This window comes from Lycorma delicatula, chromosome 1, assembly GCF_047948215.1.
Source record: "Lycorma delicatula isolate Av1 chromosome 1, ASM4794821v1, whole genome shotgun sequence".
In the NCBI taxonomy this organism is placed as follows: Eukaryota; Metazoa; Arthropoda; class Insecta; order Hemiptera; family Fulgoridae; genus Lycorma; species Lycorma delicatula.
Genome location: NC_134455.1, coordinates 121,687,258 through 121,711,531, shown reverse-complemented (window position 1 = coordinate 121,711,531; position 24,274 = coordinate 121,687,258). Strand labels below are relative to the sequence as shown.

At 27.8% G+C, this 24,274-nt stretch overlaps 1 protein-coding gene across 1 annotated transcript in view; it reads right to left on the bottom strand.

The window, feature by feature from the left end:
* Positions 1-20,803, bottom strand: part of LOC142321793 (uncharacterized) — a 159,112-nt gene extending 138,309 nt beyond the window's left edge. The window contains exon 1 of the mRNA XM_075360191.1: positions 20,161-20,803. Within this exon, the coding sequence (XP_075216306.1) occupies positions 20,161-20,218 (58 nt within the window). The 5' untranslated portion in view covers positions 20,219-20,803. The remainder of the gene's footprint in view (positions 1-20,160) is intronic.
* Positions 20,804-24,274: the final 3,471 nt, after the last annotated feature.

Below are 24,274 nucleotides of genomic sequence, written 5' to 3'. Positions count from 1 at the left end.
CTAAATGATAAAATGCTCATTGCGTTTCAGGGATAAGCAAAGGTATTATGCTGTTAATATGGGAAATAAAACAATCCGCCCGGTTAGTCTGGTGGTTAAATTCGGCATCACAGAATCAGCTGATTTTCGAAGTTGAGTTCTGAGATTCGGGTCCTTGTAAAGGTTGTTGATGTTATATGGATTTGATGCTGCACTGTGTGGATAGCGGTGTTCTTCGGTATTTGGATTTCAATTAACCATACGTTTTAGAAGTGTCGATCTGAATTTTTCCAGACTATATGTTTACCGGTACAATTTGAACGCTCTAAATCTGCACCAATGTCAGCCTTGTCAAGCCGGTAGCAGTAATTCCATTTGCCTATACAAGCGCGCGCGCGCGCGCACACACACACACACACACACACACACAACACTCAGACTCAGAAGTAGCTGGAAAATTGGTTGGAGAAATATATATTTATTTATAATATGAGCTGTAGATTTTTGAGTGAGGTTGGACTGTATATTCATAGGCGATGAATGAAGACAACGCCTCGTTGCTTGTTTAATAATGGTTTAATGAATTGTCGTCTTGTAATTGAACATTTAATCCATAACTTTACAAATATAATTAAATTGAATAACATATAAGTTATACTAATAAACTAAGCGTTCATCCGAGCATGTCCATCCGGACTGAAAGTGCATACGACTCCTCTGGATCGGATTCTGACGTAGAATGCTAGTATGCTTAACTTTCCGGTTAGCGCTAGCACCCACTAGATTGCAGCACCGGACGGCTCGACGTGAAACGGAACAATGAGAATTAAAACATTAATCTATTTAAAGATATGTTTGTAAATTTATACGTTTTCTTTTATGGAATAAAGAGAAATAACTCGTTCGTCTGCAATTTATTAATGTTGTCTTTATAGTAATTATTATTACCGACATAAATATAAGCTATAAGCAATAATGACATTAAATTACTAATGTTTTTCCTTCTTCACTGGATAATTTTGAAATTTAATAACGAATTTACGAGTGACACTTACCTTTTTAATTATTAAAATGAAATTAGCAGCCGGCTGTAATTTAGTTTTTCGAGAAACTAAACGCTTTGGATTTCTGGAGCAAATATCGTTTATTGTACTGCATTCAAAAAATACTTAAAATCGGTAGCATAAATGATCAATTGCTTCCGAAATAAATGAATGAAATATTTAAAATTTGCTCATTAAAAAAACATTAAATTATTGAATTCATTATATTTTTCCACTAGAATAAACTTTAAAAATAAAAATATTCTAAAAATAAAGTTCTCTGTGGTATCATAGAAGTGGATTCAGTACTTTCTACAAGTTTATAATACTTGAATGATAATTTGATTAATATTTTTAATTATAATTTTTAATTTAATTTTAAGGATTATTTAATTACACTGTAAACTCAAATGAAAATTGATTCGTTGATGAAATGATTATTCTTCTTCTAAATAAAAATATAAAATAAATAAAAGTAATAATAATAATAATAATAAAATATATATAAATAAAAATCATAATTTATTATGAGATCATTCTTAAACTATTTTCAAAGAAAACTTTTATTGGACAATAATTATTAATTTACGAGTGAAATTTGAGACATGTTTTTCTAATTTATCAGGATCATTTTCATAATTTTTCAATATGTTAAGTTTCTCTAAAATTTCAATACGCATAAATGTTATTTTTATTTCATCATTTAAAATAATTATAACAAAATTTTAAATTAAACCTGCAGAAATGATATCTTTCACCATTACAAAATTTTAAAAAAATTTCTAGTTTGTAACTCATAGGTATTATCACTTTAATATCTGTTCTTTATAACAAACTCACGGAAATATGTTTAAATTGATATACTGTTTGAATTATTCTAAATCTACAAGAAAAATGACACTAAACTAAGTTACTGATGATAATTTTAATATAATTTATGCAAATAAAAATTATGTATTTATATGTCTTTTTTTTTTTTTGTAACAATAAATCTTGATAAACTGATCAATAAGACATTTAACTTAATAAAACCCATATCCTTCTAACACTATAAAAAATTTTCTCTAAGAAGACCCAATGGAAAAGAGATATAAAGCACAAAACAGAACTTAGACAAGTATAGCCGTTCTGTATTAGCTTTCAACCTGGCAGCTGAGTATCCAAGGTGTTCACTTTATTACTGGTTTTTTTTGTACCTCATCACTAAACCTGACTACTGTGTTAAAACTTTTTTTTAAAAGAGCTTTTTTTCTTTAAAGATAAATGCATGATTACAACTCCTGTTTTATAAAGCAATTTTGCATAAAATTTCAAGATTTAATTCGTTTTAGATAATTTTACGTTAATTTCCACTATAGCTGGGTCGAAATAAAAACATTAAATTCATTCCTCTTAAATTAACATTACTATCAAATATTAACTATGTAAATATATAACTCTGCTTTATGTGTGAAGAGACTGGCCACTTGCGGAAGAACTGCAAAAGGGAAGCTCGCTGTTCCTTTTGCAAGTTGCATGGACATGCACATGGGGGTCGAGGTTGTAAGGCTTTATCCGTGTTATGAGTTAACGGTGCCTGTCCTGGCATGGTGTTTGCGGGGGACAGCCTCGTTCAGGAAGGGTGGGAGGCTCCGGCGTCTCATTTTCAGTGATGGGGCGGGGACACCCTTGCAGCACCTTTGGGGAGGAAGGTAAGACCATAGTCCTGGTGGGGGGACCCCCAGCGACCCGTCGTTAGAGGCATGGTATGGCAATAAACGATCGAGAGTCCCAGCTGCCTGAGTAGGACTTTGTTCCCGCCGAGGTAATTTGAGGGGATGGCACACCTCGGAGCAGATTTTATGTTTGATTGCGTGTCCGGCTACGGGAGGCTGGAAAAATAAAGATGCGACGTAATAAAAAAATAAAGAAATTTATATATAACGCTAGCCCCCCGGGCTGGTCTAGTGATGAAGTCGTCATGGCAAATTAGCTGATTTTGGAAGTCGAGAGTTCTAAGGTTCAAATCCTAGTAAAGACTTTTATACGGATTTGGGTACTAGTTCGTGGATACCGGTATTCTTTGTTGGTTTGGTTTTTAAAATAACCACACATCTCAGGAATCGTCGACCTGTCACTATACAAGAATACACTTGTATAGATACACTTTACATTCATACATATCATCTTCATTCATCCTGTGAAGTACTAACTTACGCGGTGGTTCCCAACAGAAATACATATACATATATATATATATATATATATATATATATATATATATATATATTATGTATATATATATATATTATATATATATATATATATATTATGTATATATATATATATATATATATATATATATATACATAATATATATATATATATATATATATATATATATATATATATATATATATATATATATGGATGTTGAAATCTATTACTGATTTTTACTCAAAATAATATTTTCAAGTTTTAATTTAGATACACTATTACTGAAGAGATACTATATACTATTTGTTTTACTATTTAGATACACTAATACTAAATAGGTTTATTTTCTGCGATTGCTTTATTGAAGACAAATTTTAATGATTGTTTCAAACGGATTAATTTTGCTTCGTTTTTTTTTTCATACGTTTGTCATAAAATGGATTAAAATTTTATTTTCAAAATATAATTTCAATTCTGTCGAAAACAATCGAGAAGAAAATACAAAATAAATTTCCTGTGAATATATAAATTTTAAATCTTTCGAGAAATATCTATTTACAAAATATCACATACTACAACAAAGATGATGATAATATTGAATTTGTTTTTTTGTTTTTTTAAATTACTTCAGTAGTTGTGTAACAATATTGTAGGTATTGAAACGTAGAACTAAACAGTTATATTATGCAATAACTTCATTGTCACCAATGGTGAAGACAATAGGGTCGGTGTAAATACACCACTCCTATCAATGCCGTCTTCATCCAAGCATATTACATCAGTATTCACTGCTTAAGCACTATTATGTCGTATTTACCTCATAGTGTTCCTAATGCTTTATTTTCATTACGTAATCTAAAGCACACAACACAATGTTTTACTTCATGATATTAAATTTACTTATTTACTATTATTAGTTCATTATTTAAAATAGGTAATTATTTACATTTTCATAGTTTTTAGAAAATAGTTTTAACACAGAAACCATTAATATCAGAATAATTTTATTTTGCTTGAAATAAGAATATATATTTTTCTTCACACTTTTTATTGTTATTCTGATATAGAAGAGGGGACAATATAAAATATAACATCTATTCTAAAAGTTTAAAAATAATAAACTAAGTGTTATACTTTCATAAGTGAAAAATATAAATCATGATACACGTATTTTGTTATTATTTTGCTTTGTAACTTCTATATTACAAGACCAATAATTTAAATAAGTAAATATCAGCCAGAAAATAACCAGAAAAAAATACTGAAAAAAAGAGCGAAACCTTTTTTCTGTGAAAGAAACGTATTCTATATTTAAGGTATTAAACAGTACTGAAATATGACAGAAATCAAGAGAATAATGAATTAAATATTAAAACAAGAGAACATACAACAAAATAAGGTGATTCTTTACACATAAGCTAAAATTACAAAAGATGAAATAAATCCCCACTATTGATCTTATAATTTTCATGGGTAGTTGGTGAAGTATTTGTACAATGCGGTTGTAAAATAAAAATGGTTACTAATCATTTAAAACTTGTTAGTCTCTCTTTTTTGTATGTTTTCCGAAAGAATTCAGAATAACGTACCTATAAGGGTTCGCTTGAAGTGTATGGTCGCAACAAAAATAGAAAAGTAATATCGTGATTCTGGAAATTATAAATAATAAATTATCTTCAACAGCTTAGATTAGCAAAACGTTTGTTGATTTATTTAGAAAATATGCATAGAATCATTGTAAATTAGTTTTGGATTAGTTCAGGAAAATAATTCAATTTTAGAATTTTACTTTTACTTTTACTTTTGAAACATGAAAAATGAAAACCTTGAGCATAAAAATTGACACTTTGAAATATGATATTTTATCTCAGCTGATTTGGAAGTCGAGAGTTCCAGCGTTCAAGTCCTAGTAAAGTCCATTATTTTTACACGGATTTGAATACTAGATCGTGGATACCGGTGTTCTTTTGTGGTTGGGTTTCAATTAACCACACATCTCAGGGATGGTCGAACTGAGAATGTACAAGACTACACTTTATTTACACTCATACATATCATCCTCATTCATCCTCTGAAGAATTATCTAAACGGTAGTTACCGGAGGCTAAACAGGAAAATGAAAGAAAGAAAAGAAAAAGTGTGCATTAGAAGAAACCTTATCTAAATAAGTAAGCTATCTGTCATTAGGTAAAAATTTCTTCCTAAACCGGTAAGACATTTTTTATATGGGAAAATAACAATAATGAGGTGAGTTAATTAGATTCAAAAATTTTTATTGATTCGAGTATTTCCAGATTTCGCTCGTACAGGTAAATCGGGGAACTAGGCAGCGCGTCCCTAGGCAGCCCGTGTCGCTTATCTCTACAGATTGTTTACAATTTGTTTTAGGATAATGCTTCTAATACCCACTGAAATGAAATGTCATATTTCAATGTGTCAATTTTAAGTTATAGGTTTTAATTTTTCATGTTTCAATAAATATAGTGGAATTTTGAAATTGAAATTACTTCCTTAATTAATTCATAACTAATTTACGATGTTTATATGCATATTTTCTAAATAAAAGAATACAGTTTTTGCTAGTCTCGGCTGTTGAAGGTGATTTACTATTTATCATTTCTGAAGCACGATATAACCTTTCTCCTGTGATAAGTTTACCTGATACCTGTAGCTTAATAATTACTAGTTTAGTTAATAGATAGTTAAATGATTACAAGCTTGTAGCTTGATGACTAGATAAGAATGTTTTATTATTTAGTGCTCATAAATAGAAAAGTCATCATGAAAGTACGTAAAGGATCTTATAAAATTAAAGCATTAGTAATCCAGCTTTCTCTGAAAGTACTAACTTTTCCTATGAAGGTAGAAATGAAACGCTGTAAATTGAATCAGGAAAAATTGGACATGTAAGACTAACGTTTAGAGAATTCGTTTATTGAGTGGTTATCCACGAAGAGTAAATTTTGTAATTTGATTATGAAAGAAGTAAATACCCCGCACGTAAAGACTGTAAGGAATATTAAATCTAGAAAGGTATATCGATGTATTTATATATGATTTGATAACAGATGTAAAATAATAGTCACAACATTAATACATTTGAAACGAATCTTGCAATAAACTGATATACTCAGTGTTAAGGGTATGGATCAATCTTATCAACCTTAAAAATCACCCTTATCAACCTTTATGTATACAACTAAAAATCATGAATATTTTATTAAAAACCACCCATGGTATTTTTCTAGAAAAATATCTTTTAACTTACATCTGTATTGATACAAGTATCACAACAATGCCATGTAAGAGTGTTTACCAACTTGTGAGGCAAGCCCCATAGGGGGACGTGAGCATATCGAAAAGAAAATATTATTGAAAAAAATGTATTAATTTACTGAAAGGAAAGAAAAAATACAAAATACATTCTGATATAATAAATAATAAAATAAATATTTACACTGTTATATTACACTTGTAAATAGGATTGCATCAGTACTGAACAATGTATTTAATATTAATAATTAACTTATCAATACTAAATTTATAAAAAAAAGTTTAATAATTATTATAGATAGTTAACTGATCACATGTATAACTTTTAGCTTAATGACTAGATAAGAATGTTTTATTATTTAGTGCTAATAAATAGAAAAGTCATCATGGAAGTACATAAAGGAAATGATAACATTAAAGCATTAGTAATCCAGCTTTCTCTGAAAGTACGAACTTTTCCTATGAAAGTATAAATGAAACGCTGTAAGTTGAATCAGGAAAAATTGGACATGTGAGACTAACGTTTAGAGAATTAGTTTATTGGGTGGTTCCCCTCAAAGAACAAATTTTTTAACAGCAAAGGTTTTTGAAGGAAGGTTTAATATTAGAAATAAGCACTCTTGAACTTTTTCTATATTTAGCTGAGCTCTGTATATTGTCTTCAAAGCAGCCACCACAAAAAATCCGGTTTCGCAACGACAATTTGTTGCACTGGAAATGGTAATAGTATACGAAATGCTCGTTGTTTTCAATGTAGAAAATTCATTATCCAACCAAGCCCAATATTCAAATACTGATTTATTACTAAACTGTCTTTTAATTCCGCCATTTGCCACAACTTTCATATGTTGATCTTCAGCCTTCTAAGTTTTAACATATTCATCCACATTTGCTTATTTTTCAAGGTTTTTTTTATTTTCTGTAAACATCTGCTCCAAAAATCCAATTTTCTGAAAAAGCATTGACTTTATCACTCGTATCCAATAAAGGAGTTTTTGTTCCACGGAGTTGAAGATTCAAGGTATTTAATTTCTCAAATATGTCGACCAAGTAGTTCAATTCCATCGCAAATAGACCATCTCGAAAATGTTTGGCTTCTGGTCGGTTTTCCTCTTCTAGAAAAATTGCGATTTCATCTCTTTTCTTAAAAACGTAGCAAATATTTCCCACATAGTAACCATCTTGCCTCGCAATAAAATATTAAAGTTAAATGTAATGTACCCATATCTTCACAAAGTGCAGAAAAGAATTTTATTTTAAGCGTCTCATTTTTATATAATTTACTTCGATTACAAACGTCTTTAGCAGAATATTAAGACCAGGACTCATTTCTTTGGAAGCCAGAGCTTCTCTGTGGATCATGCGATGCGTCCAGTCACAGTAGGACATTTTTGTTTCACAAGTGCCGGTATACTCTGGATTTTCCAGATATTGAACGAGCACCATCGGTGAATATTTATACGTAATTTTTCCACTCTATGTTTGCCTCGTTTATAAAATGATTTAAGATAGCAAATAATAAGAGTTCTGTTCTTTGGTTCTACAGATTCGCAAAAAACTAGTTCTTCTACTGTTGACGTACTATCACAAAATCTAACATAGGCAATGAAATAATCATCTTTATTGCTATCTGCTGGCTCATTAAGCTGAATTGAAAACAATTTTTTACGTGACTTCCCGGAAAGCTGATGCTGTACATCTTCAGTTATATCACCAATTCGTCGGGCATCAGTATCATTTGATAGAAGTATGGAATTGTTTGGCAAAATTATCTCCAAACCAAGTTTTTACAATCCCAATTGCAGCTGGCAAAATGCTCTTCACATGTGTGGCTATTTACATCTGACTATTTTACATAAAACTTTGTAAAAAGCAAGTAAAGCTTTTCATTCACAATTTTTTTTTTTTTTAATATTTGCTTTTCATATGATTTGAATTTTAATCGAAGAATTCTCGGGGTTTGTTTACGTAATCACTATGAAGCGTTTCCAAATGTTGTTTAAGTCTATTAGGTTTCATGCTGTTTGCTGCCAAACGTTTTAATCAAATGACACACAGGAGCCTTTATCTGCATTTCCTTCAGTACTGGTAAACCCAAAACTTAAGTTTTTGAGATTATTTTCTTGATTTTATTTTCGGAACCATGCTCGTCTGTGCACTTGTTGATACTTCACTGTCGTCTAATGCTAGCTTACACTGTATTCCAAGATTCTGCATAAATCTACTTCTGTGAATATTTAGTACCGTGAATTGTAATTAACACACAAATTACAACATTCAGATTCACGATAGATTCGATAGCGATAGAAGGATCGACTCGACTAAGACTGGAATTGAACGAGGTGCAGCATTTATAGCATTTATACATGTTTACGCAGACCGTAGCGCAGACATTCCAGAATGTTCAAGACAAATTGGAACTTCTCGCGAAGCTGCGAGAATGTCCGTTACGGTGGACGTAAGACAGAGAGCAATAGAGAGGCATCAATTCTGGTTTTTCCAATACAGAGGGTCGGTGTTGACAAATAATAATCAATTTACTTGTTCTTGGTAATCTGTAAGGTTTGTAATTAATGTCATTGTGTAGCTTTAGCGGCAAAGTACTCAAAATACATTATTATTGTATACTGTTACTGTATGAGAAGGACGCGATGAAAATTCTGATTGTAAACTTGGACGTAAATACTGAAAGATTGAGAAAGCTGACTTATACCATTGAGTGGAAAAAAATATGAGTGAAAAAAGAATGAAAAATTTAAAATGAGACTGTCTATTGAAAATTTTAATATATTTTTGTTGATATTTGTTTTATAAATTAAAAATTCCCCTTAACTGCTTTAAAATCGATTGCTGTTTTTTTTTTTTTTTTTTTATAATTAATATTTTACCATGGATAAAAACAAATTAAACTGTCCTTAGGATCTGAACCGATCTACTAGTTTGCACCTGGATAATATGGGAGTCTGATAGATACAGCAAGAAAGGTGGTACTTCGTTTAAGTTAAAAAAAATTTCCTCAAACTATTTTTATGATTAAAAATTTTTAAATAAATGCACTGCTCTAAATTTTAGCAAAAAATGACGGTGAAAATTTTAATTTAATAATATTAGCGTTGCGAAAGTAGAGAAAAAAGTTCAGACAGCTACTTTCAATTTAAAATTATTTTGTAAAAAACCATTCAAAAAAGGGTGTCTCAAAGAACGACAACGATATTTACAGAATGTTGAAGAAAGAAAAACGAGGAAGTATAGAAAAAAGTAAATAAATAAGTGTAATGTTTTTTTACCTTTTAAAATATAGAAATAAAGGTAGCTTACATAACACTAATTCCTATACTGTTTAACAAGTTTTAAGATTTTAAAATCTAATTTGATTCCTAATTATTACTCTAATTTTTATAATTCATTATAAAAATGACAGGAAAAATAAGAAAATCAGAAAAACGATAGTGAGTAAATATGAAACTCTGCGTATATAATTTTCTAAAATCTTAGTTTTCGTTTTACATAATATTAATTCTACGCTTCTAGTAAGTTTTATCGAAAACCATTACTATTTTCATTCACATTATTTGATAACGTGATTTTGCTGAAAATTTCAATTTTTACTTCCTTGACGATATAAAGGATGTATTGTGATTACGAAAAATTGCGGTTTTTCAGAATTAAACGAAAATATCCAGTTGAGAATCCCTGAATCCATTTTGACTCGCTTCGGCGGGACGACTGTACGTACGTATATACCTATCTCGCATAACTCAAAAGCTATTACGACGCATAACTTAAAAGCGTACGACGTTGAAATTTGGGATTCAGGATTGTTGTAACATCTAGTTGTGCACCTTCCTTTTGATTGTAATCGACTGAACCAAAAGTATCCAAAAAAGTCCAAAATCAAAAAAAAAAAAAAATTGTATTTTGGACTTCTTTTTAACTGCAGTAATAAGCACTTATTGGGAGCTTTTCAATATAGGTGAGATTATTCAACATTTGAACATTGAGAGCTTTTCAACAATGAGTGATTATATCATAAGTGGTACTTATATTCATTGGTTACAGAGTTATAGACAAGTAATTTTTAATTTATGATATTGGATATTACAAGGGGAAGGAACATCGATTCGAATCAGACTTCATTTCATTTTTTAAATTTATTTTTGTAACGTTTTTTAATTTAAATATACTGATTTATTAATTATTTACCGGTGATTGCAAAAAAATTTACAATAAATAATTATTTACTAATAACATTAAAAATGAAAAAAAAAAACCATAACGTATAATTGAAATAAAATTTTAAGTAATTTTAAAAATAGGAATATAAAATGTAATACGCATTATGACATATGTGTATATGTAATAGAATTGGGGAAACATCTGATTTTTTAATGTTAATTGATAATTATAATTCAGAATCGTATTATTTTTGGATTTTCTAGTTCAATTTTATTTAATTATTCTGAAATCTCTGATTAATTTTATATACATTTAAGTTAACTAAACATTAACTGAAAAATAACCCTCACAAAACAACATATACACGGAGGCATACATGCCCGACCTTTAATAAAATGCAAAAAAAATTATCTTTTAGGTCATTACCCCTCTGATACTATCGAACAATATTTTTCCTAATTCGCAGTTGATCATCATTTCTTTTATTTGTTTTTTGTTGCCAATCATTTAATCGCTCTTTGGTTTGATATAATTATTCTAACCTTAATTTGTGTGCACGTTCCCTAGGTTTCAAATTTTCTCTCTTTATATTCATCATCCTCTCTTAATATTTTATTTTTTCCTTCGTCTTAAGTTTTCTTCCTCTTTATATTTATCATCTTCTCTTAATCTTTTTATTCTTTCTTTGTTTGCAACATTTTCTTCCTGTTTTTTTTTTTTTTTTTTGGTTTGCAACATTTTCTTCTTTGCTGTTCTGTTTTTGGTTTAACATTTTCTTCCTCTTTACATTTTCATTTTCTCTTAATAATTCTATTCTGAGTGATCTTCTTCTTCTTCTTCTTCATATTCATCTTCTTATCATTTTTTTATATTATCTTTCTTTTTCTGTATGATTGTTTCTTTTTCATTTTTGATTATTCACCAAATAATCCAATAATAAAAATTGAATATTTTACGCCGTATGATTGAAATTAACATTTGTAACCAGTATACAGGAGTTCACTAAACGGAATAGTTTAATTATTATTAACTTTTATTTATACGACACACCACAAATCTAAAATTTTGTTAATCACCAACTCACAAAGATAAGAATAATACTGATCTAGTAATAAGTGTAATAAAGGGACTTTTACTCTATCATAATATTTCATGTAAAATTGTTGATTTAATAATTGTATTAATATTTTATGTTAATAAAAACTAATATTTCATCAATTATGTAACTGTCTACTTTATTAAAGAATTGGAATATCGTATCTCACTTTCAAATGAAATAAGTTTAAATGAAGTGCAACAAAAAATGTGTGTATGTAATTTAATAGGCACACAAGGAATTCATGTGATAGCCACATCATAATCTTTGTTTTTTCATAAATCATGACTATTGTACATATATATGATATTATAACATGATCATAATTAACTATTCAAAACAAAATTAAAAGTTTATTGTTAATGTATTTTTTTTTTTAATTTTATATTATTATTATTATTATTATTATAACAATGAAATCAAAGCAGTAGTGATATAAATCAAAGATGGATTGATTTTTTGGGTAAAAATCATCCTAATATTAAATTCTTGCAATGATTATTATATTGTTACATTGCTAAAGCATAAAATTTATGAATAAAAAAAATATTTGTTGATAAATAATAAACAGAATGGAAGACTAGCCGTTTAAAAATTAATGAATATAACTTTGTTTTTACCGAGTTGCCAAGTTAGTTTCCGTTAGTAGCTTTGTTGTTAGTTGCCGAGTTGATCAGTTTTTAGTTGTAACAATAACATATCACAGAAGTAATTACAAAAGTAATTTTCTTATCACTTAATTTGTGTTTCAGTTATGTAGTAGTGTTAATATTATGTATTGGTTGAACTTATAAATAAATTATATAGAATATCTTGTCGCTATATATAAATACATACTTACTTCACATATTGAAACAAAACTCATATGTTTACAATATTAATTAATATCTGGCTAAGTATATTAGCAGTCTATGTCAATATCGTGAAAAAAAATTAATTTTATATATTTATGATCTTTTATTTTAATATAAAATAAATATAATCCCATCCGTTGTATAATGTAAATACATACCTTCCGTTGTTAAGAATGTATAATTTTAATTGTTTTTAGTATATAATCTTTGTTTAATGTAAATAATATTTATAATTTACTGTAACAAAAGCAAATTTACTGGTTACGTTGATTTAGTTAATGATTAAGTTTCGTAAATTGTATTTTAAAATTATAATTATCATAGTTAAATGCAATATTGACTCATTAAATATATTTCACAGTTTTATGATAATTAATTCTAAACAATTATTTTCAGCGGTAATTGGTTTTACTCTGATAACGTTTCTATACAACGATAAATTTAATTAAATCATGAAATGTTTTTGTTTCTTCTGTGTCATAAAAGTTGAGATGGATTTTTAATTTTTTTTTCTTTTTTTAAACAAAATATTTAAAAATCCTACAAAACTAAATTATATCTCTGAACAACCCCAATTTTTCATTTACGTATCTCTGACTGTAGCTTGGGGACTATTTTAAAATTCATTATAATACTCGTACACTGAATGTTATAAATATAGTTTTTTTTTTTTTTGTGAATGACGTCGACGAGACTGAAATGTATCTCATGATTAAAATTCTGCTGAAGAGAATTTATTTTTCAAGTATACAAATTGATATAGTAATTTCATTGAAAGTAAAATAACAATTTTTTTTGGCATTTTCATGTAAATTTCTTCTAGTTTCTCATTTTTATAACGTTCACGAATAGCTTTTTTATTTCATGAAATAGTAGATTTATATGAATAACAGTTAACATTCGTTACAGCATGAAATAAGTTTCTCGTTTTTACTGTATATTTTTACTAATTTAATTTAAGAATACGTTATTAACCTAAATCCATTATTTCTCTGTTTATATTAAATAGCTGTTTTATTCCTCTCGCGTTCTATAAATAGTGACAAATGCAATATATATATATATATAAGAATGTTTTGAACGTAGTTATTATTTCCTCAAAATATTATGGAACGTAAAGAAATCAAAATCGATACATTGCCAGTAAGAGAATGAATACCGTAAAATTTAATCCAAGAAAAATTTAAACAGAAACGTTTAATATATTTATCCTATTAAAATAAAGAGTACTCAACAATACAGAGTTCTACATAAATCTTTATGTATGTCTTGAACATGCTCTCATTGATACCATTTATAAGTGAAACTTCAATTGTCTCAAAGTTCTAAGAGCAGACAACAGCAAACAATTTTACAACCCCAAGTTAATTCAAATAGGGTTTCCTTATAAAATGTAAAAGCAGTCGACTCTCTGAAGAAAACACTGGTAAATATTTATCGTGTATAATCTCTACATGACTTATAACAAAGCTTTTATACACTCCGGTGAACTATATATATATATATAAAACTTTTATGACTCCTTATTCGTTAGTTTGTTTGTTTTTCACATCCTTATTTGAGCGTTCTGTATTCTTCATCTCTAAAAATGGACAATAGTATGATTGCATGAGTTATAATATACATATCGTACATGATGTTTATTCATGTACTCAGAATCATTATAGCTTGTTTTTTTACTTTCCTGGCATAGCTCTAGAACTATGCTGCAAAAGGTAAGTATGGTAATCAGTCAAAAAATCGAATATAAATTCTTTGCATTTCTTAAGTTTTATGAACCAGGTACCCAAAAAAAAAACAAAAGTGAGGGGTAATTTTCGTACTTACACATGTACGTATGTTACCTTGTTTGAAGCTTAATAACTTTTGACTCGATAAATAAAGTTTGATGATATTTTCTACAGAGAATGCTGTATGTATTACAATTTGTTGATAAAATGTTGAAGTCAATATTGTTAGAGGGATAGATAGTTTTTGGGGTCAATTTTCTCAAAATTTTTCAGATATAATCCCACTTTATAATAAGCTCATTATATGCGTGCACGTTTATGTTACCATATTTAATAAAATATTTTGCCCCAAAATTCTGCCCTTACCAAAAATTGAAAAAAGCTATATTTTAATTTATTGCATATTTTTATGTTTTCTTAGGCATAGTATTAGTGCAAGTGATCCAAAAAAATATTTTTGAGGAAAACTGTGGCGGGGGAACCGATAAAAGTTTAAAGTTATAAAAGTTTTGAGTTTTTAAAAAACTTGGCTTATGTAAACTTTTAATATCATTCAAAGTTTAAATAATAAGCTTTTATTAATAATATTACAATATAACATAATCATAATTCACCCCCTAAAATATCAATCTTAGGTAATATTATTGGTTGTACATTTTTTAAGGGAATTTTTTTAGTTTCTTCCATTTAACGTAGTAAACGTAGAAAAATTAAATGATTTCCTTGGATGGTGATTTTGGAGGTGGGGAATAAAAAAAATATTTTTTTTTAACCTTTTTTTTTGTTTAAACATAAAATGATAATTTTACAACAAAATTTCATCCTAAATTACCACCATTCCAAGAAAAATCTTAGTTATCTTTTTTCCTGTATCATTTTTTCACTTTATAAAAGTGAAAAACCAATAGCAGGAAATTATTACAGCTTTGTTATTAGCTTTTGTATAGTAGAAATGTAATATTTTTTATTGTTTAAAAGTAAAATGTTGTCTTGAAACAATGTTTCTTAACGGAATTTTGATGTCTGTCTTAAACACGTAAAATTATTTCGAAGTTTATAAATACAGAATGGTAATTGATAACTAAGTTACAATGGAGAATAAAAGAAGTTCATTAACAGTAATGAAAATCGATGTACAAAAGAGAGCGGAAACGTTATACGAGTATATAGAACTATATAAGAAAACCTTGAAAATTATATTAAGAAGTTTCCAGACGATATTGTGACGACCAACATTTTTCAAAGATTACATGATATACTGAAACTAATTTACTTGTTTTTTTAAAGATATCAAAGAAATTGTGAACTCGATTTCAAGGTGACATTGTGTTTAATTTATCATTTGGAAAAACCATCCTGTCTGGTGAAAAAGATTAACAAATAAATTTATTTAAGTATAATAATTTATAAAACAATATAACTTCTAAAAGATACATAAAATAAACCATCACATTTCATTAAATTATTTGTTCACTAATTATTAGTTTCATTAAACAGCTTATCGAATCGGTGTATCAACATTTTAGTCCTTTATTTTTTAATTTTTGTGTGTTTTACGTTGTAACATGTTTTAGGAAATTAACTGGTTGAATGAATGTTAAATATTTAATGGAATTACTAGTACTTTTGTACACCGTGTTCTATAATCGTTCCAAAATAATATAGATGGGAACTGATATTCATACAAATAATAGCACAAAACGAAGAATTTTTCTTAATAAAAAATGGTGTAGTTAATAGTTTACCATAATTTGGATTGCTAATAAAATATGTGTTTAGGACCCACCTAAGCTACGAGTACCTAAAAACACCGATATATTTTCTAGTTACAATACTGTGGCTATTAGGATATCGTAACAGCTAAAGCTACAGCTGTAGCTATAAGGATATCCTTTTATGCCTTTACATCATTCTTCACTAGCAATTCAAAACCACAAAATTGCATTCAGTAAAATATAATAAGACTTAAAAATATTTAATGAATTTAAACATCCTGAACGTATTTTATTATGTTAAGTTAATCAAATGATAGTAATATTATTTTGTTGTTAAACTAAAACTATTCAGATTTGAAGTTTAAATTATGAATTATAATCAACATTAAAACAATATAAATAAATTTAGATCTTTTAACTTTAATTTTGACCAATTTTAAAATTGGTTCATTAATTTTAGCATTATATTATTAGTGGTTATGTCTCAATAATGATTGAAATAATGATGACTAATGAAGATAAACTTCTAACACGTGCCAATAAATATTCTAATTTTATTTTATGAAATAATTTTTAAATACGAAATTTTCATGATGATAACATCCTGTTTTATGCTATAAATTGTGTTTGTACATGGTGTGGGGGTCCATTACCACAAAATTAATAAATATTTATTCTCTGTTTATTAAGATTGATCTTTGTTAGCTGACACTATAAAAATAGTTTTAATCTTAACTGCTCTTAGCTTATTTTTTTCTCTTCAGTAATCGTGAAACAGACACTTTCTTAACAAGACAAACAACTGAGAACACTTAATTTTACATAGAAGGAAAAAAACAGTATTTCTAAATTTATTCATTAATTGATATCTACTGTAAACAAGAGTTATAAAAGAGTATACTATTTAGTCTTTGTAGTTATATTAAATTATAACGTGGCCTTGAGTCAATTAACCAATCACAAAACGGCAATGCTCATTCTTTACTGGAATACACACCCGATGTTTTTTTAATTTTAATGACAGTTCATTAACGTTTTATATACAGCTGCCTTACAACAGAATTTAACTTAACATTTATCAATATTACAATTATATTAAAAATAAGTGAATACAGCATAAGAATAAAAACTAGGAATTAAAAACAATTACAAAAATATAAATAAATATATATGTATAGCCGGTCAGGGCTCACTTCACCATCCCAAATATCTAACCAGGAGGCGGAACCCTCCCCTGGACTGCAACCCTGGACCCCAACACGTTTAATATTCTCATCGTTATGAGAATATTAAATATTTTACAGATATTCATTAAAGAGAAAAAAAATTAATCTTTTTATACTTTTACTTCATTATATTTCTGTTATCATGGTAATAGTAGTTGCAATGTATTATCATAGACAGCTCTGTGACTACGATCAAGGCCTTGAGTGGCGAGCATATGCCGACTTGTTGTAAGAGGGTACATTCGGTTTGAGGTCTGTTCCTAAACGGGCTGCTGAGTTGTTCTCCCGACACTTGGAAATGCAGGCTTTCAGTCGCCGACGGCGGTGTCCGATACCTGGGGAGCCTGGCCGGCCCCCTAGACCCCTCTTACGGGAGTAACTATGACGGGGTTTATGATATATTTAATATCATAAACCCTAATGAGGTTAGGGCCTCGATTTTTGACTTTAAACCTTTCCTGAGATAGCATGAATATATCCTGAAAATTTGAGAGCAATAGGTTGGTTGGTTTTTGAGTGATACTTATGCAAACAGACAAATCCAAAAAAGTTTCGAATTTATATATAAAATATATTTATACTTTTATTGATGTATAATCAAATCCTGGATTTTATTCCCTACAACGGTCTAGATTTTAGTGCGATATACAACTACATTTTGACATCTGACTATAAACGAAAACCAAAGCCAGTAATAAAAGATAAGTAAAATAAATAAAATAATTACATTAATATAAACAAAACTTATTTACTATAAAAAATTAATAGAAATTTTATATATTACTTTATTTTACAATTTTAAAATATGTAATGAATACTTTTATAACATAAATATTCTAAAAATATAATCAGGTATTTCTATCATTTATACTTTCGTGTCCTGGGTCTTCTCGAATGTACGAGTATATAAAACTCAAACATTCATACATAACAAATTAGATTTATGCAGTAAATTTTACAAAAAGAAATCGTGTAAGTATGGTGAGATGGAAAAATATCAAAGACAACTGGTACTAAAAAATATATGAATGTTATAAAAGTAGATTTGAAAACGGTTAAAAAAATGGATTTAATGGATCACTATTTAAATCAGATTATTTACTTCCTAATGTAAACGATCAATTTGTTCAGATAGTGAACAATAAAGGGAACCCGCCCCCGGATCATTGAGATGAGTATGATATATGATATGTAAATGAAATATAGTCTAGTGCAGACTCAGGTCAATCATTCTTGAGATGTGTGGTTAATTAAACCCTAATCACCAACGTTCACCGGTGGATACCGGTGAACGTCTAGTATTCATATCTATATTAAAGCAACCAACATTTAGTAGGATTTGGACCTGAGAACTTCAACTTCGAAAATTAGCTGTTAAATTAGTGATTTGTCTCGATGAAGTTTACAACTAGATTTAAAACAGATGAGTTAACAAAAAGTTGACTTTTCAAAATATAAAAGTTTAATGGAAGTTAAAAAACAAAATTTTTAAAAATGATTAGTATTTTAAATGTACTATAAGGATCCAGAAGCTTTACTAGGACTTTTAATTAGTTAAATTTATTAATGAATAGACGGATTATGAAAGAACTGTTATGAGACGGTACGACTGAAAGTTACAGAAAGTGAAAAAAGGGGATATAACACCACTCTCAAGTATTACCACGTAAGCAACTTATATTTTTATAATGGAATGCTAAAAATAATTAAAAATTATAACGAATGTTGTATAAAAAAATAAATGTTAAGTACTGAGAAAATTTATCGTTATTAATTTATATATACTATATAATTAAGGTAATCCAATAACAGCATATACACTATGTGAACATGATTCAAATATGTGTTTAACTAGTAACACAACAAAAAAACTTTGTTGACAGAAAGACTTAATTTTAGTCTGATATTTTAAGAATCTTTTCTTTATTTTTTTATTCCTAATGTAAACATTGCAATCTATTCAATTAATGAACAATAAGCAACCTCTCATTGCTTAACGAGATGAGGAAGATATATATAACAATTAAATGAGATGTAATCTTGCAGAGACTCAGGCTGACCATTCTTGAGAGTGTAGTTAATTGAACCCAAACCATCAAAGTACCCGGTCAGGCATGACATTTTCACACGCTACAAAATCTATCATTCATCTCATCCTCTGAAGCAATACCTATCATACAACATTAATGCATATATATATACACACATTCTTTCAAACACAAATAACGGATATTTATTAATAATTTTTTGTTAAATATCATAAAGTTTAAACTAAATCCATGTAATTTATCATTAAGACCAAAATAACAAAATATTATGCGTACAAGAAATAATTATTTATAAAATTACCTAGCGAAAACATAATAAAACTTGTATGTACATACACGTCGTAGAGACGTCTACACGTCTCAGGAGTAGTCGACCTGTGTTTGTTCTAGACTAAAAATTTACCGGTACAGTTACATTATAGTGGTAAGTTGCTAATGACTTTTTAATTGTTGATGCGACTATGAATAAAAGTATTAAAAAAAAAGAAAAATGTGTCCATTACAAGATCTACAAATTATATATCCGACTATGAAAGTATTAATTAACTAATAAGATAATCATTAATAAGATATTAGTTTAAGACTTATACTTCCATTAGTTTAAGTTTTTTTTATAAGATATTAGTTTTCCTTCTGCTCTGTTATGCTTATTTTCTATAATCATAAAATTAATTTTTTAGCAATTCATAATCTTTTTTTTAATCCAAAAATTATAGTATCATATGTATTTTCTGCATGAAATTATCATAATAATATAAAGATAATTTTTTTTTTTATTCATAGTATATTTTTTATTATGTATATATATTAATACTAACACTAACCTTTGAATACGGTGATCAAAATGAGAAATAAACAAGTGATGGATATAGTCTTCTGCATTTCTTTCCGTCACTTTACCACTAAATTTATAAAAATAAATGTTTTACGATTTAATTGATTTAAGTAAAATTAAAGACGAAATTTTAGTAAATAACTATTGTTTTTCTTTTCATTGAATAAAGAAATATTGAACTTTATAAAATAGTCATAATAATAGTACATCAATCATAACGTTTACGTAATTTAAAAATACTCAGAATGTTACTGACTTTTAAAAATGAATTTGTATAATTACAAAAACAATGTATGATAGTATCAAGTAGTTACATTAATGTCTAAATTAAAAACAAAACAATTATAACTTTTTCTTTCTGCGCCTTAATATTTGCAATAACCTAATATTTCTAGAGTTCATTTTTATTTATCATCGGTTACACATTGGATCGATAAATAAATATTGTTCTGTAAAAAACTGCTTATTAAACCGGGAAATAACACTAAATTTTTGATTTTTTTACTGCAACAGATGTTAACTTAACTAATTAAAATATTAGAATTATTTTGACAAGGAACAGCACGGTACCGAAGAAACGAGGTGGGAGGACGCGCGCGAATTGAACAGCTACTGTACCCCACAGCGCTTCGTTGCGGTAGAGAATGTAAACAATACGCCCCACTGTCCAAGGACCCCACCACCGAACACAATAACTAGTCATCGAATAAAATAACCCATACACGTATACAGCCTATTCATCAGCCATTTATCCAAATCGTTTTATAAATATATCTCTGTAATCAACTATTTATTAATTATTTGATTATAAATGTATTTTATCCTTAGAAAGTTGGTAAAGGTTATTGCAGTAATATACAAATATATTTAGAAATAATTTTTTTCTTTTCAATTACCGTAACGTCATAATAAAAAGCTTCTATTAATTTATCTAGCTACCTTCTGTAATTACGTAAAAAGCGTTAGCATTTGAAATATAAAAGAAATATATTCTATGAATTAACATCCATATTGTTTCGTAACTTAATTTCAGGTATACAATTTTTGATCACGAGGTGTATGTAAAATATAAAATAAAAAAAATCCCGATTTCAATATACCAACCACTTTAAAATTAAAATAAAATAACATTGATTTCAAATAAAGCCGAATTTTACATCCTCAAAATGTATCGGAACTAAAAAATCTATTTGATTTTTTCAATATTAAAAAATCTGATGTGAACATCACATGACATCCTTCTACGCCTATTAAATTACATACATTCACATTCTTTCCTGCACTTCATTTAAACTTATTGCATTTGAAAGTAAGATACGATCCTCCAATTCTTTAATAAAGTGGACAGTTACACGATAACTGAAATATTACTTTTTATTAACATCACATATTTATACAATTATTAATTCAACAATCTTAAATGAAATATTAGGATAGAGTAAAATTCCCTTTATTACTTTTATTACTAGATCAGTATTATTTGTTTCTTCATGAGTTGATGATTAACAAATGTTACAGATTTCTGGAGTCTCGTAAACGATAATAATGGATAAACGTTAATAATAATAATTAAACTATCCCGTTTAGTGAACTCGTGTATACCGGATACTAATGTTAATTTGGCCTTACGGTGTAAAATATTCAGTGTTATTATTGGATTATTTGGTGAATAATAAAAAAATGAAAAAAAAACAATCATACAGGAAAAAAAAAGATAACATGAAGTATATCTCATAAAAACTATAAAGAGTTGATTATGAAGAGGAAGAAAGTCTTAAGAAAAAGGGAAGAATAAAAAAGTTTAGAGAAGATGATAATTATGTAGAAGAAAATGTTAAAACAAAGAAAGAATAAAACAATTAAGAGAAGATGATAAATAGAAAGAGGAACAAAACGTTAAGACCAGGGAACAAATAAAAAGATTAAAAGAGGATGATGAATATAAAGAGGTGAAATTTTGAAAACTAGAGAATATGTACACAAATTAAAATCAGAAGAATTATATCAAACAAAAAAGCGATTAAATTATTTGCAACAAAAACAAATAAACGAAATGATGATTAACTTCAACTTAGGGAGAATATTGTTCGACAATAATAAGAAGTAATGAACTAAAAGAAAAGAATTTTTTACAATTTGTTAAAGATCGGGCATGTATGCCTCAGTGTATATGTTGTTCTTGTGCGGGTCTCTTTTTCAGATAATCTGTTGTTAACGTTAATGTAAATAAAATTAAACAGAAATTAAACAAGAAAATCCAAAAATAATACGATTCTAAATTATAATTTTCAATTAATATAAAATAATCAGATGGTTCACAAAATCTACTACATATAAACATATGTATTAATGCGTATTAAATTTCATATACACATTTTTAAAAGTTCTTAAAATTCTATTTCAATAATACCTTCCTTTTTTTCATATTTTTATTATTATTAGCGAATAAATATTTATTGTAATTTTTTTTTACAATTACGGGTTAATTATTATAAAAAAATAAATATATTTAAATAAAAAAAAGTTAAAAAATTAATTTAAAAAAACGAGATGAAGTCTGATTACAACCGAAATTTCTTCCCTTGTAAGATCCAAATGTTTTATTAATTAAACGTTTATTTGGTTATAATTCTGGAACCTATGAAAACAAAATACCGCTTATGATATATTGTTGAAAAGGTTTCAATGAGAGTTTATTAATGCGGTTAAGATAAAATAGAAAAATCCAATATTTTTTGGATTTTGAGTTTTTTGGATACTTTTGCTCTTCAGTCGATTGTAATAAAAATGGGAGGTGGACAACTAGATATTACAACAGTCCTAAACCCAAAATTTCAACAACTTAGGCTAATCGTTTTGAGGTTATACGAGATACATACGTACGTACAGACGTCACGCCGAAACTAGTCAAAATGGATTCAGGGATGATCAAAATGGATATTTCCGTTGAAATCTGAAAACCGAAATTTTTCGCGACTACAATGCTTCCTTTACTTCGTACAAGGAATTAAAAAAGTGAATACAAATTAAACTGATTAATTGCTCTAAGATTTTATAAGCTAATGAAAGTATGAAAATTTTATTTAAAATAAGCTAATTTATAAATTATTTTACCTGGTAAAACTTTTATTGATATTTTAATTATTATTTGTAAAAGAAAACCCTCTGATGATGTTTCTCTTACTTATATTTTCAAACTGTTTATTTCAGGTATTCTATTTATCCTATTATTTTCTTTCATTTTTTCATATGTTTCACAGTAGATACCATCCGTAATTTTTTTAATGAACTCTAATCTGGACCTTTCTTTGAATTTTTTTCCTTCAGTTCTTCTTTCCGTCGCTAATTTAAGTATCCTTTGTGGGTTAGGGTGTTCCAAAAAATTCAACCTTTCTAGTAAATATAATTTTTTATAAACAGATCTCGCTGGCCACCTTGTTCAGCACTTCATTTTTACCTTGTATTTGTCCTACCTATCTTCAACATTCCCGATAACACCGTTAATGAAAATGTAAGATCTATTCTATCTTTAAGAGATATTTTACAATGCTAATATCCATAGAACAATTATTCATATGAATTGTTTATAAACCTCTTCCTTTTTTGAAACTGATTTCGGTGGATATAAATATTCCCAATTTTTTATTAAATGTTCTTTTAGCCTAATCAATTCTATTCCTTATATTTCTCTACTCTTACAGTTTCAAGCAACTTTTTTTGAAATTAGCTTACTTCTTGAAGTGTCTGCTCTCTTAGTTTAACTTTGAAACTTCATTTCTTTCTTGTTCATTACTTTTATTTTAACAAATATTTATCTTCATATTCTATCCATATTTTATATAGAAAATATTCAGGTTCATTTCTTCATTTTCTACCATCATAGCAAAGTGCATGTTTTTTCCTGTATTATTACTATCCCTTCTTTAATTCTTGAGTAACTTTGTCAAGATTATATTGTACATAAGGATTAGTCAGTGCTGGTGATAGTTGGTATCGTTCACTGATCCCTTTCCTAACCCCTTGCCTAACTTTCGGTTCTTTTTAAGATTTTCAACTGAATAGGTCTCTTATTTCTATAAAATTTAATTTTTGCCAATTCTGAT